The sequence below is a fragment of the Varanus komodoensis genome, unplaced genomic scaffold (genome assembly GCF_004798865.1).
Source record: "Varanus komodoensis strain SLA01 unplaced genomic scaffold, ASM479886v1 scaffold2, whole genome shotgun sequence".
In the NCBI taxonomy this organism is placed as follows: Eukaryota; Metazoa; Chordata; class Lepidosauria; order Squamata; family Varanidae; genus Varanus; species Varanus komodoensis.
The window spans coordinates 26,898,067-26,924,780 of NW_025335568.1; the positions used below are offsets into that span (position 1 = coordinate 26,898,067).

The 26,714-nt window shown below is 39.8% G+C and overlaps 1 protein-coding gene, 1 long non-coding RNA gene and 1 other non-coding gene across 3 annotated transcripts in view; 2 read left to right on the forward strand and 1 right to left on the reverse strand.

The window, feature by feature from the left end:
- The first annotated feature begins 3,134 nt into the window (after window positions 1–3,134).
- Window positions 3,135–6,330, forward strand: LOC123022824. The gene is made up of 2 exons (XR_006414592.1): window positions 3,135–3,173; window positions 4,429–6,330. It is a non-coding gene; the product is annotated as an uncharacterized LOC123022824 (long non-coding RNA).
- LOC123023233 lies at window positions 3,676–3,811 on the forward strand. The gene has a single exon (XR_006414682.1). It is a non-coding gene; the product is annotated as a small nucleolar RNA SNORA24 (small nucleolar RNA).
- Window positions 6,331–8,225: 1,895 nt separating the features above from the next.
- Window positions 8,226–26,714, reverse strand: part of PRSS12 (serine protease 12) — a 55,745-nt gene continuing 37,256 nt past the window's right edge. Inside the window, exons 8-13 of the mRNA XM_044428530.1 lie at window positions 25,770–25,911; window positions 15,377–15,585; window positions 15,198–15,276; window positions 14,880–15,002; window positions 11,766–12,046; window positions 8,226–10,463 (exon numbers count right to left, since the gene is read on the reverse strand). Of these exons, the coding sequence (XP_044284465.1) occupies window positions 10,156–10,463; window positions 11,766–12,046; window positions 14,880–15,002; window positions 15,198–15,276; window positions 15,377–15,585; window positions 25,770–25,911 (1,142 nt within the window). The 3' untranslated portion in view covers window positions 8,226–10,155. The remainder of the gene's footprint in view (window positions 10,464–11,765; window positions 12,047–14,879; window positions 15,003–15,197; window positions 15,277–15,376; window positions 15,586–25,769; window positions 25,912–26,714) is intronic.

The window sequence follows — 26,714 nt, forward strand, 5'->3', positions numbered from 1 at the left end:
GATTGTACAGACCATCGAACTGGCGTACCAGCTAGCCAAGCTGGATTTCCCCATCGCCCCCAAGGGGCACTCTACCAGAGCCGTGGCTGCCTCCTCGGCTTTCTTAGCGGGCGTCCCACTACCGGACATTTGCAAGGCTGCCACATGGACGACTCCTTGCGCCTTTACCAGGCATTACAGACTCAATGTTCGAGCCAGACAGGACTGTTCCTTCGGACAGGCCATCCTCTCATCCATCCTCCACTGACAACACCGACCCACCTCCAGTCAGTTAGCTTGCTAATCACCCATTATGTGTGATGCACAGAGACCACGAAGAAGAAAGCCAAGTTGCTTACCTATAACTGTCGTTCTTCGAGTGGTCATCTGTGCAGTCACACAACCCACCCACCAGCCCCACTCGGTGTCAGAGGACGGGACAATAGTCTGCCTCTATTGACTCCTCGAGTCAACCACACGCCTCGCTAGGGGGCGATCTGCCGGTCTCCATAGACTGAGGAAAATGGTGGGCACTCCGCCCTATATAGCGCCATGGGGGAGGGGTGTGGAGTTCCTGCCAAAATCCATTGAAGCTTTGGTATTCTGCTTGGTGACAGGCACTGCGCAGGTGCAGTACCCATTGTGTGCTGTAAAGGGTCTGTAAAGGAGGCTTACAGATCTAAGACAACCAAATTTAACAATTGGTGACTCCAAATCTGAACAAGGTGACTCTACAATAAAAACCTCGTCTGAAAACAGCCAAAGGTACCATTGGCCCAATGCTGAAATCACAACCCAGGTTTAGTGGGTTTTTAAAAAACCTCCTGGGTTATTGTGAATTTGGTGGCTCCCTGTGTTGTTCAGCGGCACGTTGTGAATCAGAAATCTCAGGCTGCTGGAACAGAGATATCCCAGAGTTAAGCTATGTATATATGTAAATACATAAATATATATCCCACATATGGAATGCAGCAATGACAGCAGACTATACGATAGCCTAGTTCAAACAACCTGGGCCTTGTTTTTAAAAGCCTACATTAGCTCCTATCACTTGCAGTAACAATCAGGTTGAAGGAGTAAACAGTTCTCAGTTGACTTCTGTTCTTCTAGTTCTCACAAACCCAGGATTTAAAAATCAAAGTCATCATGTGGCTGCCAAAGGCATCACTATTTATTAGTATATGGAATATAACTATGCTCATGCAGTATACTGAATAAAATACTTTTAAGCCCTTCACCACGGATGTCCAAACTATGAAACTAAAGCACCACCCAGTGGTCAGACTGGTTTGTACACTTCAATATTTCAGTTTACAACTTTTTGAGCATAATTTATGGAGATAAGCATCCACATATCTATTGTTCGAGTTTACACAATAATCTGGAAGCTTGGGAATTGTCTTTACTCGATGATTAGTGTTTGTTTAATACTATAGTTCAATGGGCGTTAATAAGGAAAGGTACCACAAATTCCAAATTACCAGCATGGTTAACTGTATTTATTAAAAACATTTGTATGCCACCCAATTGTGCCACAGCACTTCTGGGCAGCTCACAACCCAATACAGAAACATATAGATTTTGAGGACACTATTAGGGAAATATCCCTTCAGAAAATGGAAGCCTTGGCCAAATGAAATAAACAGAAAGGATGACAAGCTTGCACAAGGGAGATATAAGCAAAGCAGTAAGAGAAACAAGGAAGCATATCATTGAGTCCAACAGTAAATAATTATATATATATATATATATATATATATATAGAGAGAGAGAGAGAGAGAGAGAGAGAGAGAGAGAGAGAGAGAGAGGCTGGACCACTGGATGAAAATACAATTAAAGGAGCACCAAAGCTGGACAAAGCAAGGGCAGAGAAGCTGAATGCTATTTTTTTATCAATCTTCAGAGCAGAAGATAAAATGCAGATACCTGTTACCCTAGCTTATGTATTCTGGAAGGGAGTTGGAGGAAAACTCCACTGCATTGGGTTTCAGAGGGCAGGTGCTGCTTATGTGCCCCAAAGGAATATCAGCAAGAACCCCCATAAGGCAGAAACGTTTTGCTGCTGGCAAGAGCAGACCAGATTCAGACTTCTGCTCATCTATCATCATCCTGTAGATTACACACTTAGGAGAAAGTAACCTTTTTAAAAAGCTTTAAACAAATAATTTCCTATCATAACTGCACAAGTCAAGATAATCCAATTGTATTCCTTGTATTCCTAAGCATAAATTTATGGGTGTGAAAACTGGACAGTGAAGAAAGCTGCCAGTAAAAAGTGATGCATTTGAAACATGGTGCTGCAGAACTTTGTGACTACCTTGAACTGACAGAAAGGCAAGTAAGTGCATTCTTGATCAAATAAAGCCAGAGTTTTCCCTAGAAACAAAAATGGCAAAACTGAGATGATCATACTTCTTGCACATCATGAGAAAGCAAGACTTACTTAAGACAAACATCATTTTAGAGAAAGCCAAAGTCAGAAGACAAAAAGGAAGACCAAATATGAGAAAGACTGACTTCATAAAGAAAGCCGCAGGTCATTCTGGAGGGCTACCAGTCATAGGGGTCACCATAAGTTGGAGACCTGATGGCACATAACATTCCTACATCACCAAAGCAGTACCATCCAAATACCACAGGAAGGCTCCAGCAAATCCGAAAATACCCAAAGATTTGCAGTGATGGAGATAACCAAAGAAGAGGGTTCTTAGGAATAAATGCTGAGAAGAGAACTTAACTAGCTACTCGGAACACGCTGCAACATGTTGCTGCAGCCCTCATTTATAAGTACTAAACAACAGGGAGGTAAAAGTATCTTTGAGACATCGCCAAGATTCGCAGCATAACAAATATTAAGGAAAAATATATAAAGGGAGCAAAAAGCAAAACAAATGGAAGACGCAATGAAGACAAAACACCTTCCACATCCAACGAACTGCGGCCGAAACCCAGAGAATGAGAAGGAGAATGTGCGGAACTACAGGCTGTACTGCAGCACATTCTTACTCTCGCTCAGGAAAAACGCAGCGCCAAACACGAACCTTCTGCCCATTTCCGGCGGAAGAAGAAGCTCCGCCAGCCCCGCCCCTTCTTCGATGCCCGCGATTGGGCGGGGCTTTTCCTCCGCTATAAAGCTCTCGCGAAGCGCTCGCTTCTCTCTTTCCGGATGTCCCTTTGAGACGGCAGTAGGAACGGTGCGTGCGGGGGTGAAGCGATTTCGCTGGCCTCGAGACGGACACGGCTCTTCTCAGTCTGTACTTCTCCAACTGATGGCTGTTCTGCTTTCGCAGAGGAGCGTCTCCTCTTGAAATCTCGAGGAGCCGCTCGAAAGCTTTGAGGAGGAGGCCAAAACTGAGCGCGGGGTGGCCAGGCCAGGTTGGGCCTGTGGGGGCAAATGCTGTGGGGTGTCTTGCGGACGACTCCTCGCTTTAAAGAGGGGCCGTTCGGGAGATGGGAGGCCCCGAGTGAGGAATCCCAGGTCGGAGGCCGGGCCGGGCGGATTAGGGAAAATGAAACTGACCCGTTGTGCGTGACGAGGGCGAGCGATGCCCGCGTGCTGCGCGTCGTTCCCAGCGGCTGGGCTGCGGCGGTGCCCGAGAGCGCCCCCCCCCGCCCTTGTTTCTGGTCCGCCATCTTGGGCCAGAGGCGCGGGCGGAACGCGATCCCGGTCCCGCCTGCCGACGCTGCGGAAACCATCTCCATGCTTCCATGGGACCTGCCATTGTGGCAGCCTCCCTTCCTATTCATGGTAGAATAACCGTCACCTTGCTTTTTGGCATAGCTCCCCCACCATGCCATTGGGGAGAGATTCTGACTTGGGCAAGTAACAGGTTCATTGGGAAAAGGCTACGAATACGGGGTGAGAGACTCGCTAGCCTAAACGGAGAGGGGGGAAATCATTTGGAAGCAAACTGGTGTTTCCCACGTATTACTGTTTAGTACTATTTAGGGTGTAATCTGTGCTAACTTCATTCAACTTCATTAACTCTTAAGCTTACTTCATTGCATTGAATTTAATTCATGGCTAACTAAAGTTCCTTTTGTTTCTTAAGTAAGTAGAGATTGTGGTGCATGCTGTCTTGCCAGTACCTGACCTGTGGTCTTTTAAATGAATTATAAAGCAAGCTATAAATACTTCTGCATGAAGTCTAATTTGGTTATACTGCTATAGAAGTGTTGAAAGTGCTTTACGAATATTAGTGTAGAAACAATTGGAGTTTTTAAATAGATTGGGAATTAAATTCGTGGCAGAGGGACCTATTACAAAAAAGGGAACTAAAAGGAATTGTTCTTTTAAAAGATAAGGCTTGTGTGCTGTGCTTGATTGTTTTCCGGGCATGTGTATGTATCTTAGTTTAGGACAATTTTTTGGTTTAAGGAAATGAAATCATGCATTATATCGACAAATCTTAGGCTAGAAATTTTACTATTTTATATTTCTTTTTGCAGGGTACCTGTGTTTGAATATCTGAATATTAACGTGGATGTTAAATAATTCAACCATTATTTCCTCTGAGAATGTTCATGCATTAGGATAGTCCTGACTCGACTCTGGATCAGTGATGAGATTTTGTAGTGTGCATTTGTAATGCCCACTGGAAGGATCAGGGATACAGAAACTTGACTTCATCTAAGTCCCCATTGACAATCAAATTCTGAATTTTCTTCTCCAGTATGACAGAAGCTTTTAAAATTTGTGGCCTTTAATGTGTTTAGCCAGAGCCAGTTTTCCCTTTGGACAAAAATGCTTCCTGTCCCTAGCCTGGCTACAGCAGTCAGTGTATATAACTCAAGATACCATGTCAGAAGCATTTGGTAACCTTCCTTTAAATAAATCTGTCACTACTGAGTGCTGTTTAAATAGCTGGATTTTCTGCTCTTGGAGCTCTCAAGGCACTTAAATACTCTGTAGATGCCTGTTGAATAACACTGGTCTACAGATTTTGGGAAATTACTGACCACTGAGATCAAATGTGCTAATTCTTACATGTTTTGATTAAATGAATTGGAAAACAGGTGATTAAGGTGCTGGTTGGCTAAAGTTTTCAAGATTTTTCACAATAAAAACTTCTGCACAGGTGAGTTTATTTGCCTGCAAGGGAAGATGTCTGATCATGATGCCTTGTAACCTAATTTATTCTTTTATTGCAAGGTACATTTGTTTTGGTCAGGTCTACAGATCATACAGTTATATCTGGTGGCTTGTTAAAGTATCATTGCCTAACTTTTCCAAGGAACATTTGCATGATCCTTTCCCTCAGAAGCCAAGATGCCTCAAAACTCTGTAAACAATGCAGATAATTTCTGCTACATTGTGGTGAGGTTATATTTGCATCTCAAAAGTGCAGTATGACAGCAGTGGTAAAGGCATACTACCTATATTTTGGGTGCAAAATAGGGGATCAGGACAAGAGTTGGGCCCCTCATTGTTGCATTAAATGTGCAACTTGATCTGTGTATTATCAACTTACCTACAAGAAACAAAAATCGGCCTTTTGCAGTCCGAATGGTGTGGAGGGAACCCACTAATAGTAGCAACTGCTATTTTTGCATGGTTCCCCCAGTTGCAAAAGGGATCTCAAGAAAAGTGAATCATAGAATATCCAAACATTCCCTCTGCACTGCTTCCTGTACCCCATGGTGAGGGCTTTGCAATTCCACATCCACCAGAATCCTACTCTAGACTCAGACAATGAACGGGATGCAGCTGATCCGGGACCATCGATGTCAGCAGACCCAAACTTTAGCCCACCAAATGCTCCTCAACCACATCTGATTTCACAGAGTGAACTAAATGACCTGGTCAGGGATTTGGAATTGCCTAAGAGTAAGGCAGAGCTGCTGGGCTCCACATTACAACAGTGGAACCTCTTGCAGAGCGATGTCAGGATCTCCATTTTCCATGATAGCCAAAAAGATCTGGTTCAGTATTTCTCAGTGGAAGGTGATTTGGTTTATTATATCAATGGCTTAATGACAGCCCTGATGGAAAGTTGTTACTGGTATCAATAAAAATATATAATGATTGGTGTGGCACCATTTTCATTTCTCTATCACTTCGCAGAAAAGTTATGGAGCATAATCACACATTCCCCCTTTGTAATTTTGTATTATGTTGATACCATTTTGACCTGAAGCTGTATCTTAGAAACGAGCCAATTAATACTTGGGACTTAATTGTTCTTTATTAGTAACCCAATTCTGGTAAAATGTAACTACTTTCATTTCTGAGGCTTTCTCCTTGTAGACAAGTATAATTTGTGCAAATGATCACCCATGTGTTGGCTTCCTGTGACTGTAGATAATTGCCTTATACTGTGGCTTCAGCATATTAAAGTACAACTGAAGAAATCCTTGTTGCTGTGTGTTAAATTGTAAATGTGTGAATTATATTTTCTGTTTTATGAATTGAATTTATTGCATGTTTAGTGGTTCACCAAGTGAAGGGAGTTTCATAATTAGGCATATACATCCACTTAGAATTCCACTGTGATAACTTGATTTAGGCTGTGTAGTTAACTGGGAACAAGCCCCATTAAACACAACAGCCATTTAGCTGGAAGAAATAGGCAGCTGAATGGCTTGTTGCCTTTTGTAGTATAAAAAGCATTGTAAAGGAATAGAGCAAAATCTGTTCAAAGTGCAATACAAGGAGAATGGCAACTGATCTTAAACATGCTAGGTATTGAATGCTAGTTGTAGTAATCTCTGGTGTCCCTTACTGCTTCCCTTATTTGGTGGAAGCTGACAGAACACCTTGACCTTGTGCCTGAGGTTTATCTCCGTCTATGAGCTGCTTTGTTAGCACTTTCCATTCCTACAAAGTAGAAGCACATCCCCTCAAAATTGACTTTAATGACATTCCCATGTTGTAACAACTTGTAGCTGAGGATCAAATTACCTGACATTGCCTTTATGTACAGGATTCCTTGTCCCCGAATAATCAGTGAAGGGTTGAGCCAGTTTGAGGGCAGTAAGGGGCTTTGAAGGGGCTGATGCCCCATATGTTAAAATGATCTTCCCTAACTGTCCTTAAGGATTCTCTGTATTCCTGACAAGTGACCAGCTGGCTAGGACTGATGACTGAACAACTGAAGCATGCCAGAAATTGGCATGGTTGCACTATATTTTGGATTAAGTCCCCTGTACTGCTTATTTCTGAAAGAAAAATCTTGTCTTTGAGGGCAAGATGTGTGGTGTTACATGCATTTTCTCACACTTTGAGGAGAGCTGCATATTGTTTCTCCATTTATCTCTGCCCCTGCTTTCCATCCATTCCTGTTTGTTTACAAATTTTTCAAGACATTTTTCTTGAATTATAGTCATCCGTGCAGATGAGCCTGGCTCTTCATAGAATGGACCTGTTCTCTCCCAAGGAGCTTTACAACAAATTTAAGTATAGATTAGTAGAGCTGGAAGGGGCCATCAAGCCCAATTCCCTCCCCATTGCAGGGCTCCCAAGTAAAACCACCACAGAGTTCCTTCTTGAAGGTCTTTAGAGTGGAAGATGGGATGGGAAAATTTCAGTAGTTGTGATTTAGTTCGAGTAGAGCACTTGGTCTAAGGGGTTATGTCACAGCTTCACAGAGGACAAATTTGAAGAAAAAATGCTGCGTGGGTATTAAGGGGAACAGCTCCATAACAAGTGGTAGTTTGCTGGAGCACAACACCACGTGGTACAAGGAGTAACCAAGGTGTGCATTTTACAGATGTATTGGAACAGGGGAGCTGGTGGTGGCTTCTAGGGGTAATAAATTCTATCTTGGTCACTAGGGGGAGCACTACTGTTGCATCACTTCTACTAACCAAAATTCTATGAGAAACTTCCAATGATGATTGAAGCTTTTGGTTTCCTGATTGGTCCACTTGGCACAAAATGCTGTGGTATGTGATGTTTACAGCCATCAAAACAGTGATCAATGCATAAGATGTATTCTGTGTGCATAAGTGGAAGCCTTGAAAATAACAGTACCTTGCCTAACAAGTGAACTTAAAAAAAATTCTGGCTGTTAGAAAACCCATTTCTTCTAGACTTACAAAACTGAACTGAAAGGGCAAAAATTTTCCTTGGTAAAACTTGAAGGGTTATACAAATAATGAATGCACACTACTATTTTTGTTACCACCTAACCAACCAAAGACTAGAGCAGGGGATGTGGGAAGACCCTGGTTAGAACTTGTGTAATGAAGCCTGGCAATAAGAACTGAGGGTGTTAATTGCCATCTTGTGAAGAGTATAAAGGAGCTCCATAAATGGCACATTTTATTGTACAGGTTTACACTATATGGGTCTGCAGGTCTAAGCAGAATGTAAGACAATACTGTGATAAAAATGAGTTTTTAAGCACTACTAAATTCTCATTCATGCTACAATATATTTTGCTATGTAATGCAGCTGCTGTCCTTAAGATACAGCAAAATAGTGAATTTACAAATTAAATTTTTGAAAACAGCTTAAAAGTATGGCTTAACAATAAACATTACTTTGCCTGATAAGTCTCAGATCAATATAGCAAGTAAGAGTGTTAAAATACTTTGTTTCATAAAGTTTAAAATTGCCAAACATTAAGCATCAAGGTTCACTGTTGCCAAAAAAAAACCCCCCTTTGTAGCTATCTGAAGATATATTGAGCATCACATTTCAAGTTGAGCACAGCCCATGGTCACATCGGTATACTTTATACTTTGGTCATTACAAAAGGCCTATATATTTTTTAAAAAAGCTGTCCAAATGATACTGTGGTGATGGACAACTGCTGTAACAAGGCAAAGCCATACATGACACACAAATCACTGACACCCATGTATATGTACAACCATCCAAAGTCAACACATAAGGAATTTCTGAGAAGGTAGATACTATTTGTTGCACTTAAAACATCAAATGTACATAGACAATATACAGAACTACCACATGTTGATCTGGCACAGCTATTGCTACATTTTTAATATGTCTCCCAAATTCAATTTGTAAAGAGACCTAAATTTTAAATGATCTTGTTTATAATTCCTATACACAGTTCATAAATGTGCAGTTTCCTATTTTACGACTTAAGAAACTAGCACAATACTGACATTGATCAGCATGATACATTATATGTCAACTCCATTGAAGGTGACATAGTTTGTACAGCAGCTAGCTTTTCAATAATTGTTTTAAAAAGAGCTTGTCAGTAAGCAAATCCTTAGTATAGCATCTGTTAAAGCTATACTCCCACCTTTGTCAACTACTTTTAAAAAAAGGAATGGATAATGTGAAAAATGTACTTGTGATTTTTACTTGATAATTGGTTCTAGCACAAAGTGGGATCCAGTTTACATTGTCTGAAGGGATGAGAAACTGATCTGATCCAAACATCACAGCTACCCATCGGTTGCATAAACTGAGTGGACATGACTGCAGGGAAATGAGCATATCTGCTAGCTTCTGACTGCTGCTCACTGTGATAGCCAAGCCTGGTACTCCATTGTGGGGAAAATAACACAGCTGTAGCCTAGCAAGCTGTGAGTTAAAACTGCGCTGTTTTTTCCAGCAATGCTTGACTGTCAGGTTTGGGCATTGCTGTAAACAATCTTGGAATGTTCCTGGATTGTTCAGTAAAGCAGAAAGAAGCAAACATTGGTGGTTGCCCATGTTTTATGCAACCCATAAGTAGCTGTCATGTGTGCAATAGATGACCATGTCCCCTGGTACAAAAATCTAACCATGAGTGAGTGATGGGAACAGTCCACTTCATCTGAAGCTTGCAAATTCCATTGCACAAAGTAAAAGAAGCTATTATTTGAATACACAGAAAATGTTGAGTCATTTACAAATTTCACACCAGTAGGATGTGCCTCTTCAGGTAGTAAAGGTGTATAATTCTACTGTGTCTAAAAACTAATAATTTGCTTACTAAATTTTAGATACCAGTATGTGTGATTTCATTTCATTACTCAGGTGTTCTTGTGTATGTTGTCCAGACTTGTGCATCTATTCAATCTATGTTCTCAGGTATTGTATGTCCAGAGGGGGATTCTCGCAAAATGTGCTTACTCCCTTTATGAAAGTAAGTTACAAATCTCGGTCAACATTATTTTAGAATGGAATAGCCCATGGGAACAAACATGCATGTAATCCACATCGTGTCCCACCTTTGTACTGACCGCTGTACATGACACTGGGGCCAGGAATAATCATAGTTTGGTTATGTTTCTTATCCAAGGAACAAAGGAGGAAACTTTGGTATAGACACCAGGAGAGTCTTTGACTCCACAGCCATAACCCCAGGAGGTTACCCCATATACAACCCAGCTTTCTCCTGGCCGTTCACACATCAGTGGTCCACCACTGTCTCCCTGGCAGCTGTCCACACGTTTCTGCTCTTGGAGGCTGCCAGCACAGATCATCCTTCCTGTGAATCTAGTCCTATAGCGTTCTTCACAAACTCTCTTAGGAAGCAGAGGAATAGCAGCTTGCTGTAAGGTTCTGGAATAGGCTCTTCCTGTTTAAAAAAAAGATGCTGGATTTAACATATTGAATGCAAAGATTATGCCTACAGTTAAATTCTTTTATATTAGTCAATGTGATATTAGTAAGGCATGCATGCCAAACGTTCACCAGTACATTGTTAGTGTATAAATGCTGTCATAAGCTACAGAAAGCATTTGCATAAAAGTGCTTTCAATATTAAAAAGCAGTCTGAACTTCTAAAAGTATATAATAGCCTTCCCAATGCTTGTACATTTTCATATGGCAGTCTTACCAGTGAATATTGACTTGGCATGTATAGCGGAAATACTATACAGGGTAATATATGAAGGATTACCACAACTGCCCTAACAGGGTATGTAAGCTATACTGGATATGTACATTTTCCATTTGAGGACTTTCTGAGGATCATTTCCACCCCTCCCCACCCCAAATCTTTCATTTGATATTATAATTGGGCACATTATTTAATTTACATCTCCATAAAGTTGGTGGGTTTGTGGCTATGAAACATTTCCTTTGGTAAGACAAAGTTATAACCTACTAATATTTTCCTATTGTAAATTGTGAAACTTAGGATACATTTATAGTCCCCTCCAGGGGACAGTGGTACTTTCATGTTTGTGGTAAAGTACAAGCTGTAAAATGTTCATTGAAGCTTCAGCTAGACCTGCTATTAAATCTTTTTTCCATGATTTGGATTCACTTAATTTTTTTTAAACAGCTGCAAGGGAGAGCATCCTGAGGGGATGCCTCTGTCTTTCCTCCATTGCAGTTTTCACATAGTAAATTGCTGCTGTTGCATTTGACCCTGAACAAGGCTTCAGGGTCACATCAAAGTTCTTGAGAGTGATTGTCCATAGGAGATGGCTTGGGGTAGGATTCTCTTCCACTCTACCCCTGGCTTAAATCTGAATCTGCTCTTCCTGCTGCCATTAATTAGAAATGGAAACTCTGAAACATGAGGATTCAAATATTCATTTAACATCATGTCTCATTCGGCAATAAAGTGTTATTTTTATTTGCTGTTAAATTTTCCTGGTTAACTTCTACTGGAAAATATATGCTCCAAAATACTGTATTTTACTTCAACAAAAAATACAATATAATAGGCCTTTAAAAATAATGGAAGGACACAAAGGAGTCCATACTTTTGTAAGCCATTCCAAGACTTTTGTAGTGAATGGGTTAGAAAAGCTTTTAATAAATATTTGCTTCTTATTTCTCCACAGCCATTTGCCTCACCTGAGTGCTAGCAGAGGCAAGTTCCTGCTGTATTTTAACTACTTTACTGTAGACCAATATGCATTCTCACCTGTGTCACCCCAGCCAGTAATGTAACAGTTTGGGGCAGTTTTCTGTGGCCTCTCTCGCTTGACCGGCAAACAGGCAGGCAAGACGTGAGTGCTGAAGCGAGCGCACTGTTCTTCAGGTCCTTGTAGCCGCACTAGTGCAATGTCATAGTCACTGCTATCAGGCCTATATTCTTTGTGTTGCACAATCTCTTGTATGCCAATCTCTTCTTCATACTCCTCGGGGACCAATGTGTGGTAGTCTCCAACACGTACCACATAGTTCCGAGTGTTGTTGCCATACCTAAAAAGAATATAAATCTTAACAGAAGTAAATGTGTGAAACCAAAGGGATGGAATTAATGCAGTTCTCCCAACAGAGGTATCCTGAGCACTCTCTGATACAGTTTCACTGGGTGAGGTTCAGTTCTTGAGGCCTAAGAAGGTGGACAAGGTGCTTGATCAAGTCTGTGTGCTCAACCGTTTTCTGTCATGTGTTGTTCTCTGTCAAGAACTAAGCAAGGGATTTCTGCTGGGGTCCAGGAGGCCATAAACCCCACCTTGAGAGAGGAAGTGATGCCAGCCTCTTTAAAGGAAGGTGTAATTAAGCCACTCCTGAAAAAGCCTAACCTGGACCCAGAGGACAACAATGAAACATGCAGTACTTTTATCTAGGTGTGTTGTATAGAAGATTGTGTCACTGAGTTTCATAATTCCACAGTGATACATAAACATTGTGCTAAACTGAGCCTGTGAGCCTAAAATAAGAAACTCCTTGGTCTGTGTTACAAGTATAAGTATAAAGGAAATGCATTTTCCAGTGATCACTCAGCCTAGAATCCTGGCATAATTTACTTGTAAGTTCCCCACATTCTTAGCAACTGAGACAGAAATCAATACATTTCTTTGACTTCATTTAGTAACATGACAAATCAATCACAACTGATTTGTTACAACACGACACTCACAGCAAAGTGATGGATTGTTTGCAGCTTTGCTCTTTTTACAAAAGATGAATGATCGAAAACTATCTATAGTAATGAATAGTAAAACAGAATTAGATGAATTATTAGATGAATAGTACCATTAGGTCAGAATGCAGGGAAGAGGTCCCTGCTCCCTATTCTGACTGATAGAAAATTCCCTCTGATAGGCTGCAATGGCCAGTGTCTCCACATAAAACCATGATGAAGGGCCAGTTTGCATGATCATGATGGGTTAAACAAGCTTCAGTGGCTAGAGTGCAGAGAATACCACGTGTCATTTGCCCAACAACCCACCCAGGCAAGTCGTCTGAACCAAGGTGGCATAGATTGCTGTAGGACTGTCAAATAATTCAGATCTGTATTCTTATCTCAGAGAAAAAAAACTTAGTCTGATCTCTGTAGAGAACAGAAAATCTGTCCTCTGTGTAATTTGATAGATTTCAGGTGCATTTAACTAAGAAAGAATAAAGACATTTGTTCCAGTGGGGCAATTCACGTGACATGTTCAAATTCATTCATTCATTCAAAACATTTGTATGCCATCCTTCACTATCACGTCTCAGGACGGCTTACATGATTAAAAACAAACCATAAACAATTGAACAATACAATCAAATTATCAAACCAAAAACAACTAAATCTGATCAAAACCAAATATAATAAAAGCAACTGTAAACGGTAAAAATACTAATTCAGTATTTTACTAAATATAAACACATGGTTGTTTATATGGGTGCTGGTGGCATTTTGAATATACAGACCCTGCTTATGCAAACCTGATGAGTGTGGGTTATGTAAGAGTTTCTGGATGGGAGTATATGCCCCTTGAAGGACGAGGTTCATGGCCTGTGTGTACTCTGTGCCCTGCCACTGCCTTGGACTGATGGCCTATCAATGTCCCTGTCTGGCCAGGGATAGCCTTGCTTCAGTAACTCATGCTCTGGTAATCTCTAAACTAAATTACAACTATCCATTCTGTGTGGGACTGCTCTCAAAGACGGTTCAGAAGCTACAGCTTGTGCAAAGTGCAGCCTCCAGATTCATGCTCAGGACCTGTAGGTTGGAACACATAAGACCAGTTTTGGTCTGCTTGCATTGACTGCCTATATGCTTCCTAACCTGATTCATGGTGCTGATGTCAAACTATAAAGCCCTGACACAACACCTATCCCCCCGCAGTGTGCCTGGACACTGCATTCAACTCTGAGGCATTCCTATGAATGCCACCTCCAAGGGAGGCTTGACTGGTGGTAAAAGGAAGAAGACCTTTTCTGGGGTAGTCCCAAGCTATGGAATGATGTCTCCACCAAGGCCCGCCTGGCACCTACTTTACTATCTTTTCAGTGCCAGGTTAAGATGGTGCAGATAGCATGTGGTGGGGGGGGGTGATTTTCTTTTTTTAGCAGGAATATCAGTATGGACTTGAGAAGGAACAACTCACTGGAGAAGACCCTAATGCTGGGAACAATTGACAGCAAAAGGAGAAGAGGACGGCACAGGATGGAACTAGATGGAGTCACTGGGGCAGTGGGTGTGAACTTGGGTGGACTCCGAGGGATGGTGGAGGACAGCAAAGCCTGGAGGAATGTTGACCATGGGGTCGCGATGGGTTGGGCACAACTTTGTGACTAACAACAACAATCAGTATGGACTGGTTTCTCCTAGTGTTTAGCAGAAATCTTCTTCCCTGCAATTTCCACCTGTTGGTTCTAATCCTGCTCTCTGAAGTAACAGACAACCAGTCTTATTCATTTATAAAATTAACAACGGAATTCCAGAATGTCAATGCACAAATAGCTTAAAGATGAAATGCTATAGATGGCTGGCCAGATCATACATTGAATTGCAGGTTGTTTTTCTCTCTATAAGTGCATAAGGTTGCACTCAAATAGTGCAAGCGTATGCACGTTTATTCAAAAGTGAGTCCTACTAAGTCCAGTGGGGGTCTCTCAGGTAAATATGCACAGGATTTCAGCTTTAAAAATGTGGTGTCTGTGTATGCCCATTTGCGTGTGCTCAGAAGCTACTTGAGTTGCCCCAACGAGAGTTTCAGGACAATGCTTGAAGTGTCAGTGGGGTTTCTTACCTCTGTCTTCTCTACCATAGTTTCCTTACTAGAATAATGCAGTAACGCTGCCCATAGAGCCCTACCTCTTAAAACAGTGGGCTGCAGTGAGCACCCAGCAGCTGCTGATAAGAGTGGCACCACACAACAGTCTTCCATCACCATGGGATGATTTCAGGCGCAGGGCAACCTGCCAAGGCCATCCACCCCTAGATAGAGAAGAATAATTTATCTACACATTCCACGCAAAAGAGGATACATGTGAAATGGTGACTGGTTAGCACCATATCTTTGATACAGCACCTTTATACCAGCAGGAGAAAGGAAACTCAGAATCCCCTGAGATTGGGGACTTCTGAGTTGCAACAGCACGATCAATAGGATTGCATCCTTTATATATTTACCGTAAAGAATTTTTCCCCCCTATGATCCGCTTCTGGCGACGATGTAGTAATCTCAACCCGCACACGGAAGCAAGAGAATCTAACCAGGGATAGAAGCATGGAAGTTATCTTTTCCCATCAGGAAACAGGAATATTTCAAGGAAACCAGTAAACACAGAAATGCTCAACTTTATACCCACCGCCTTTATTACTGTTGCCAGATGCCTTTTTGGTTAGATAGTCACAGATCACCCCGGCATCTTCACTGTGGCGACAATTGTGTCTGCCAATATCCTGTTTTATGCAATCAGACAAAGATCTTTCATTTCCAGTGCATTTCACATTGTCCACATGGATGGGGCCCTTTCCTTCCCCAAAATATGCCATGGTTCTTGCTCGTGCTGCACCCCTAGAAATAGAAATTTTAAAAAACAATGTTTTAATGAATACTTTACAGCAACAAAAAATGAGAGGTTTGGCCTAAGAGATAGAATAATATTACCTGTAGTAGGCAATTATAAACATCATTAATTAGTACACGTTATTAATTTTCAAAGACCGGAGATTTAATAACTGAAATAGGATGGCTATTGACATTTCCCTGAGGGGTTAGATTTAGGACATTTTTCCTGGAATCAAGAAGTGAATGTGATTGTGTGCATGTAGATATAGACAGATAAAGGTATTTATGTAGGAGTCATTGCTCATATTCTATTTAAACAGGAAATTAGGTTTTGATATATATTTTAAAACAAACATTAGTATCATATTTACATAAGCTTGATTATTAATTATAATATTTGTACATTATCCTTCTGCCTTTGGTAACCCACCACAGGACATGGTGGATTAAACTTTTTGATGTTATCTCTGCTTGCATGAGCAGTAAACCGTCCACACACAGCAACAATTGATCATCTTACATTCTGGTTTTTTTTTAATTTTTTGCAGATCAAGTCATGTCATAAGGCATCACATATCTTTCCATCATGATGCTATCCAACATAAACTGTTTTCTGTGCAACATATGGGAACTGCAAGCTCTATTTTCCTTCCTTAATCCATTTAATCCTTGCATAAAATAAGCAGCTGCGTATGTTTCATAGAGTGACCCTTCTGGCAAGTTAAACTAGTTCAGACAGAAAAAGGTTCCTTATCACTGCATTATGCTGGTTATTAACTCCACCTTTGGTACTCCAAAACAAATCTTACTGACAAAATAAATATTGCAAAGAGAATTATTAAAATGATGAACAATATCTTGGTCTCCAACAAAAATTCACCCTAATTTTGTACAGGCATTAATTCTAGTGCTCAGAAACATTATGCAGAAAGCCCAAGTTTACACATATCACTACAGAAAGTAGGTGACTTTCCACTGATTAAATGCCCCTCAATACACTTCCCTACACATGCACACATACACCTGTAGATAGCTAGCATGTCTGGAAGAAAGATGCCTGAAAATCCTCACGAGCAACTAGTTTTCTATATGTTATTCTGCATTTTTAATATGGAGTCCATTTCATCATAACCTCCTGATTCTGCTTTCTGAAGTGATACAACTGACAAATAAATTTCCCACCTCATCTGCTGTTTATGGAAACTAGGTCATAGTTATAATGAATCATGTTTCATCATCATTTCCTCCAAATATTGAATTATCAAGAAACAACAGTTCAGCATTTATTGGCTGCAAAAAGGGGACTATATGACATGGTAAGGGAGATACATTTATTTACTTTCTTTTCCTGTGAGACACAAGTTTTCCTAGCAGCAATTATAAGACAAATTGTTTGGACATTAATCAGTCTCTGCAAAGCTTCACAGTTCAGTGTTATTTGCCAACTTTATTTAACATCACAATTTCCAAACATTGAAGAGAAACAGAAATACCCCAGGATATTGTTTAATGATTGCATTTACACTGCCAAAGGCTCAGACATCAACCACACAGCACAATTTCTGGTCAGAGAAATAGAACAGTGCTGTCTTTCCCAATTCTAGGTTGGCAAATTCTTAGGTTTATCCAATATATAAATGCACTTACTAAAGAGGAAGTCAGTTTGGAAGCGCAGGTTCCTCTTAGGCTGTCCTAATTCCCTGAGCGGATAAAACTCACAGTTCTATGGATACTTTCCAACCGAGTATCTAAATGTGGAATGCAGATGTCCTATTCAGTGTCTGAGAGGCTAACAAATTCATATCTAGTGTTGTATAGAAGTCAGTGGTTCTGACTTGTTGATTTTTGCAAATTATCAGGCAAATCCTTTGAGCAAATTTTTTTGGAGAAAAACAGAATAATGTTTTCTTCCTTTATAGGCAGAGGTCATTTTGCCTCAGTTCCTTGTGAAGTTAATACAATCCAAAGTATTAAGGAAAACTTTCATGAAATCCAAAAAGGAAATATACGTATGTCAGCATATTTTGATTCAAAACTCTCCCAGTATCTCCCTAATATCTTCCCAGTATCTCCTAGTCACTAGACATTACCTAAAAGTAGCTGATTGCCTCTACAAGAACAGTGACACAGTGCGTGGGACTTTCAAATCTACCAGGAGTGCTACTTAACAAAACATCCGGGATAGGAACTTAAGAGAAACCATGCTGGGTCAAAGCAAGAATCCAGCATTCTGCTCACTTCGCAGTCAACCAGCTGCCCACAGGAACCTGCACATAAGGAATGTGCAAACTGTAAATGCACATGGGAGATGTGCATGCGCCACATACTGGAGAGCACACCCACGGCTTCTGTCCAACTGGCAGATAGTCCGCATGTGTCATACACTGCATGGCCCTCACATTCTTGTTGGCTTTCTACTCTAAAATACTTTGTTTTTTGTTATAACTTTCATCATTCAAGTTGTTTACTTGGAAAGCTAAACTAAGAGAAGGTGGGAGGTTATCTATATGTGTTTATATTAACAGTTATTTGTGCAGAGTTACTTAGTGTAAGAAGGAAGCGAAGAGTCAATTTCCCTGGCCTCCTCCATCTGCGGCTAAACTCACATGGTTGCTTAATTCTCTTTATGTGATGACATTTTATCTATTTATTTTATTTATTAAAAGCTTTTCTACTCCATCCCCTACAGAACGTCTTGGGACAGCTTACAATAAATAAGTAGAATAAAACAAACCCCACAGCATCTGATCATTAATAACCCCAAAACCCCAGTTAAAAATCAATTAAACATTAGAAGAGCAGGAAAATAAAAAGAGTTTGTCCCTGGGGTTTCCCATACTTGGCGAGCTGGTTTCCTCACAGGCCACCTTCTTGTATAGCCTTAGCTAGATTTCCCCAACGATTGCTGCTACAGTCAATCTGTGCTGTGCAGCTTTACAAATACCAAAATTAAAACTTCAAAATCTAACCTACCTCTTATATTGTTATTATAATTATAAATGGCACATTTATTATTTAAAACAATGGGATGTGTGTTGTTTATAAACTGTTCTTACAGATTTTCTTAAAAATGCATTACTGCAGACTCCTTAAAGGTGCAGGATTTTGCTGCATTTCTTCCATTTTTTTTGATACATAGCATGTTTTTAATAATGTGCACCCATATCCAAGTCTTATCATGATTCCTGAAAACTATCCCATCATGTCTGGAACAGGAGATTTTGATTTAGTATTCAGCTTTAGCATTAATGTTACTGTACTACCTGTACAATGCATTTCAGTTGGGCTTGCATGTAACTTATATCCATTCTTCACTGAAAACATGAAGGAATTCCATACATGCATGCTTAGAACACACTTTTTTCAATTTTTCAATAGGAATTAATGTGTCCACTTAGAATTTTTATAATATGAGGGTCTGACCTGCTTATACCATTCAATTCAGTACAGTTCACTACTGTTTACTATAGACTAGAAAGAAGTAAATAATAAAGAAGAGAAGACTGATGAATGAAACAAACAAAAGGCAAAAACAACAACATCTAATCCCCTCAATACACCAGATAACAAATGAAGCAACCTAGAAAATTTAATCTCTGTTCTCTTCTCATATATGCTGAAGAAATCCACAATTCCATTATTTTTAGCAGCACTGTTGTTTTTGTCTACAAAATAGCCCTAGGATGACTTGTTCAACTTGTTAGATACAAATGAGGTGTCTTTTCTTGTTCCAAGCTTTCTCTCCCACTTGAACTGCTTTACTGATTGCAGATATTGTAAGGAATGCACAACTCCCTGACAGCTGCTCATGGACTGTTTTTTCCATGCATGGGCTGCGTCTGCAAGACAGTGACCAAGTGCAGAAGACTACTGCAAAATAGCATCTACTACTGCGACTGGGTTAAGTAATGCTGTTCTAGATTCATCTACTGATATTCAACAGCTGGGTTTCCTTACATACCATATGGTAATTTAGTGCATAATAAGCAACCATTGCTTAGCCTATGTTTTTAAAAAGCTGATTATTACTTGCATTTCATAAGCAGAACGGACTGATTCCTTATGTATTTTTCACGCTGAAGCCATTTGTTGATGGCTGTCATATATGGCCATTGAATAAGATGCTGTTGAGCCAGAAACCTACAAGTTACCTAATCAAAATATTGTGGAACATCTTCAGTAACACAGAGATGTTCAATTACATTAGCTATGCCTTATCAAAGAAAATTCCATTTGTTCTGAAGATATAAGGTAATTTCTCAGAGAGAAAAAAACACCTCGTTATAGCATTGTCATTACATCTTCTGCAAGTGGCCAAATGGTGGAGGCATTTAAAGGATGCAAGCAGACCATGAAGTGGTGTGCATCACTCTACCCTCAACTGATAAATAAAAAGCACACCATATGACAAATGGCAGCAAAATGGAATTCATCTTTTAAGGATGCTACCCTACACATGCTTCACAGAAAAACATGCTACAGCTGCCAATATGCCCCAGCCTGCCATGCCAGCTCATTGGTCCTGGGAATTGGATGGGTTTTTTCCTATACATGCACAGGATGGTAAGAGGGATTGGACTGTGCTAAAGAAAGAAGCACCAGCAAACAAAATTAAAAAGAAGTCCTTCCAGCCCATTCTGAATGCTGTTCTACCTTGGCCCAATTTACACCCAAGTCCTTCCCCATTACAAACTTTGCAGTGCCATCTGGCATGTCTCCCCATAACACTCCAAACTTGGCTTTGGCCATTTATGTGTTGTGTCCCAGCTTGTGAGACAGCCTGGTTGAGTCACCACCAAGTTATGTCTCATCAGAGCAGAACCTCACTCCTCACCTCCTCTGCCCACAGGAAGCCCACCAAATCCTACGGCCTGAAAGCCGCAGCAGTGTGTGCCAGCCACGAGGGCAGAGCAGAGAGGCTGAAGCTGGAAGTCTGATCTCTCCAATGGCTATCCTAGACCCTGTCTAATGGCCTCAGGATTGTGCCCTTAAAGCAACTGAAAGCACAAAAGTGGTTACGTTTGTGCTTTCATGTCATGTGCTTAATGAAATTGTTTTCTGAATACATGCATGTTCTTTCCATTGCTCTTTTCCTTCAGTCAAGTTTTTATTGGCTAACATGTTTATAATATCAGAATTGCCTTTCTCATTCGGAACTCTGCCTGATTGCTTTTTATGTTTTGGATTTTTGCTGCCAATATCAATCTGCACCAGTAGCAGGCTCATTAATAAAACAATAATAAGATATTAACCTATAGGCATTTTCACTTCACTTTTGTTTTTCCTAGAATAACCTCTCACTATTTTAAAAAAATCTGTCCAACTTTGGCACCCATGTGTATAACTAACTTTTTCATTTTAATATACATATCTTCTGTGTAGTCCATTTTACATCTCAGTTACACATTTCAAAGGGTAACTTAAAAAATTCAGGACATGACAGGACAGGGACCAGGGGTGCACAACTATTGGCAATGCAAGCTAGGACATACAGGCATTATAGTCCAAAACATCTGGAAGAGACCAGATTGTTTATCCCTGTATGAAATGTTATAGAGGTCAATCCATACACATTTAGACTGAAAGAAATCCTATAACTCCCAGCATTCCATAGCCAACATGAAAAGGTATTTTGGTTTTTCTAGGGAGAAAAAATGGTTATCTGGCCAATTCAAGCATTTCATTTTTAGGACAGGGTAATATAAAATTGTGTGGCTGTATATTTCCCTGTTGAAAAAGAAAATACTTAAATTTGCTAGATATGTTTTTGAATAAAGTCCCTTCTTCTGAGAGCTGTTAAAAGTAAGCCCTTGCAAAAAAAAAAAAAAGGGGGGGGGAATAGATGTAGATTTTCCCTTCCTAGAATAACAAGAGTCCAGGAGAAATGTGGAAAAGGTGGAGGACACTGGGAACTGTCATGAGAATAAACTAGAGGATCACACCTGAAAAGGGAGGCTATACTTGCCAATCACTGTGGCCACTTTGATTTTCAAACTGCAGCTGTCAAGCATGTACAAAGTACTTTATACAGAGCCTCAGCTGTTCAATGTCTCACAATCCCTTTTTTGTTTTAATCAATCTAAATAGTTCCGTGTTATCAGCAAACCTGGCCCCTTTACTGCTCACTCCTAATTCCAGATTATTTTTTATCACATTGGTCTCAGTACAGATCCTTGTGAGATATCATTGTTTACATCCCTCCACTGGAAGAATTCACAATGTTCCTCTCTTCTCTGTTTTCTGTTTGTTAACTAATTACTGATACAGAAGTGGAGTTTTCCTCTTATTTCAAGACTGCTAAATTTGCTCAAGAGTCTTTGATAAGGGACTTTTGTCAAAAGCCTTTTGGAAAGCCAAGTAAACAACATCTACCAGATCACCCCTACCTACATGTTTATTGACACACTCAAAGAATTCTGGTGAGACAGGATTTATCTTTGTTGAAGCCATGTTGATTCATGTCCTTCATGATTAGAGGGCTGAGAGGGTGAGAATAACACTGTTATCATCTGTCTGGTACACTGTGGGTTGCTCCCCAAACAACCCACACTATGTAGCTTATTCTTAGAATGAGTTCCCATGGCACACAGACTTTCTCTGTCTGTTCAACAAGTTCAAGCTGCTAAATTGGTTGTTTGGTATCCATCATTGTTCAAGAATAGTAAGATTTTCAAAATTTCCTGATTCCCACTACTTCTTGACCTTATCAAGTTGGAAGGCCATCTCACACACTGAGTCCTGTCCACCAAACCTAGAGAGCTAAACTAGGAATTACCAAAGGGTGTGCTAAGGAAGCTCTCTGGACTTTGGCCAAAGAAATAGCTTTCCTTAGCTGAAGCAGAACAAGCGTAAATCACAGACATCTAAGGAAATCCCAAGAACCTCTCTGGGAATTGTCTATATAGTTGTGATTTACACTTCAGTTACTGTAACTGAAGAGAAGGATTTGTTGACTTTAACTGGGTGCAGGAGGAAATGTTTGTAAAATACTAAAACTTATAGACTGCATAACAAGAGTGAAAATGTACACAGGAATTCTAAAAGACAGATAAAGAATTTGTTGTGTGCGGTTTAAAAAGTTGGGCAAGCTTCTTTTCCATGATGATAGTTAGCAAAATGTGGCATTGATTATACTATTTCCTGTTTTCCAGCATTTCATGGCAGCACACATTTGCCTCACAACAGAACTCAAGAAGGCAAGCCCCGATGTGCTAATCCTACTCTTCAATGTACAAATCAGATGTATAGCTTAGATACAGGGCTTCTTCTGATATGGATCAGAGCTATCTGATTTCTGCATTCTTGAAATACGCACTCTTCTTTGAACATCTGTGGCTATGCACGAATGCATGCCCAATCCTACCTTCCCACAGGTTTTAAAGCAATGGTAGATAAAGCCCGTGCAGATGTGGAGTTCAAATGGTAAGAGAGATTGGACTGAAGGAGCAGGAGCGAACAAACAAATCTGCTTTCTGTCTTCTCCAGAAGATTATTAGCAATGGTCCTTTGCCTTTCCAAAATGCACAGAACATAGCAATGCCATGCTTATGTGGAATACACATGGAAATTCATTATTCTCCTTACAAGCTTTCAGAAGCTATAAGGATTAAAACTAGCAGTGTTCCAGTTTGTGTGGAGTTGCCTTTTGTGGAGAGCCACTGAACTGAAGGTTCTGGCATCTGTCCACATGCTCTGCACTCACTTTGCCCATCCAGACTAGCCTTTTGATCTTCCTGGATGGGAAGGTATATAAAGAGCACTTCCCACATCTGTAGTCCCTTGTGATGCTAAGACCCTTTTGGTACATCTATACCACCTGCTCTTGAATGATTCAACTGTGTCTGTAACTCACTTGAAACTTCAGCTTGCAGCAGCTTATCAGACAAAAACTGGGGCTGCCCTTGAAAATGGTCCAGAAGCTTCAATTTGTACAAAATAGATTTGTCAGATTGCTAACAAGGACTGGTAAAGGTAAACATATAACACCGGTCCTTTATCAGTTGCATTGGCTGCCAATTGAAAGCTGGCCTGCTTTACGGTGCTCATTTTAAAGCATAAAGTCCTAATTGGTTTAGGACCTGAATATCTAAGGGAACAGCTCTATCCATGCACACCTACCCATACCCTAAGGTCTTCCTTGGAGGTCCTGCTTCGAGAACCTCCCTTAAAAGATGCTAGGAAGGTGGCTGCCTTGTGTGAGGTATCAGTTCCCCAGAGATGTGTGCCAGGCACCTTCCTTGTATGCATTTCAGTGCCAAACAAAGACTTTTTTATTTGCAGGGTAGTTTAACTGTTGACAGTTTTAATTCAAATCTTTAATTCTAACTTTAAGCTGGTATTTTATGATTTTTAAAAACTGTAATTGGTATCTTAAATATAAGGTGTGTCTGAACTGGCCAGTCTATGAAGTCAACATGATTGGTGTCCCTGCTGATGGAATTGATGGTTTTATTTATTGAATTTGTTTATAATGATTATGGATTTTTATGTTTTGTTTTACTGCATTTTAATTGCTGTAAACTGTCCAGAGAGCTATGTGGCTATTGCAATGATTTATAAAGGCTTGAAATAAATACATAGAAATAAAGAAAACTTAAAGTCTGCTTGTACTTTTTATCATGCATTGATGACTGGAGCCATCTGGCCCATTTCATCTGAACTTAAAACACCTGGGAATCAGGGTAATCAAACTGAACATTAGCTTTCTGAAAAAAAGAAATATCTTTGATTCAACAATTCTTGTAAAACTGTCTGCAGATAGAAGGAAATTCCTTCTCTCCCACCCCAATGAGAAACAGTCACGCAGCATAACTTCACATATGTGAAGAAAGGGGAAGAATCTCCATTAAATATGGTCATATGGAAAGGGCAAGATGGTGCAAGGTGAATTACTTTTGCAACGAATGCAAATCATAACCAGGACAACCTGTGGTGCAGACCTACTGAGCTTAAAGACTTATTAACTACTATAATAATATAACAGGAATTCAGGGTTAAAAATAGGGAAAAATTGAGCTGTGGTTTATGTGAGGAATGATACAAAGTAGCTGTATGCCTGATCAAGCTTGACAACCTGCCAGAAAACCACAAGATAAATATAAAAGGGGTAACATAAATATGTGTGCTGTCTCAGGACCAAAGTGTTTTTGGAAAGAAATCAAGAAGAGTATTTTGATAAACTTTTGTTTCAAGCAAGTCTTTTATTTTAACTGTAATGTTTCTATCAGTCCTTTCCAAGTGCCTCAGACACTAGGAAGAACTCTTTTCTAGTCACTGCAATGGTGATTAAGGAAACTGGGTGAGAGTTTAGGAGTGGGAGAGAAAAGTTGATATGTTGTGTTTACATTGTTCAGTTGTGCACATTTCCAACAATTTAGGACTGACACTTTCACAACTGAGAGGATTGCAGCCTCACCATTACAATTCTGTCTCTCTGAGAAATTAACACCATGTAAATTGTGCAATTTGCTAGATCAAAAGCATTTTGGTTTTAATTTTGAAAGCAGGGATGCTGCTAGTTATTTTTGTTTTGTGTGAAATTAGAATTAATATCCCATGCTATTGTTCATATCTGCCACTTCTTTTGCATTAGAAAGGAGTTCAGATGTTACCACATTTATGACTAAGCACCAGAAGCTATCAAATAACTACTATAATTATGTCCAGAAGGTCAAACGCTTGAACAATTGATTTGAAAAATCTTTTCTTAATTACATCCTGCTAATAGACAGTGTAGTTGAGTATACAAGGGATTTAATACTCAGGTATAAAACTGTTAAGAAATTAATGCATAAGATATAATAAAATTTGGAAAAAATTAAATATGGGTAGCGTTTTGGAGCTGTCCACATCCAGTTGGACCATGCCTACGAAAGATGTCAATTGTGTGAATTGTAGCTGCAACTCAAGAGTGGCTTCTTTATTTATTTAATGTTTATGGTTTATTATTTTTTAAATTCACATGTGAGTATAAAAGCAGAAAACAAACATGGGTCAGAGATAGAGACAATGAAAAATACATTTCAATGAAATTTTAACCAAAACATAACATGGAAGTATCGTTTTTACCTTTACTCTCTCTACACATTAAATATGTTACTTGCAGAAGCCTTATACAACTTGCAGAAGCCTTATACAATAATCCATAAAAACCAGAAAAATATTTAAGAACTATTAACATTTTTTCTTACTTGTAGCCAAGTTGTCGACATACCACAGCTGCATCCTTATCAGACCATCCATCATCACAAATTGTCCCCCACTGGCCATTGATAAAGATCTCCACTCGGCCCTCTTTCTTATTCTCACCATCCATCAATCTGATAGGAGGCCCTGGGAATGAATTACAGTTGTTAACCCACAGCAATAGCAGCAAGAGCTAATGCCCTGGCTGGCTTTCATGACATTAAAGTTAAAAGTTGTCATCTGGGACTCAAGTTCCACAAGCATTCCCATTTATATGGCACTGATGATGGTATTCAGTTCTTCTCACCTGTTTCTGTATATCTATACTATAAAGTAAAATACTCTTTTCCTTCTAGAATCCCATGGAAAATCTCTCCTTTCTGCCCACTTATTCCAGACTGGTTCTTAGATCTAGGAAAGGAACATAGGATTTTCCAATGGAAAAAAATAATTTCAGAGTCTGTGAAGAAGATTTAGGAATCAGAAATAGTTTTTGCATGAATCTTTGCTTCATCACGACACATGATCACAATCTATTGTGCACAGCTAAGCAACTAAGAATGCAATTTTATGCATGTTTAGGCAGAAAAGGGTCCTACAACTCTCAGCATTCCCTAGCCAGCCATAGGAATTGTAGGATTTTTTTCTTTATAAACATGCACAAAATTAAGCATCAAGTTTACAGACAACAAACAGCAGAATCTTTCACATAAAGTATCTGTTGCCAATGTATCATTTCAGATTACAGGTAAAAATCACAAGTTTGTTCTGTATCATTCATGCACAAAACTTGGATGTCAGGCAGAAGTTTGGCTAGAAATTTCTGTATTAATTTTTTAGCACTGCATGTGCAGAGAGTTCTATTTTCATAGGGGTGGGCATTCAAATATGCAAATATTACCTACAATCTAAATGGCAGAGCCTGGAAAATGATGCGCCCCATGATTACT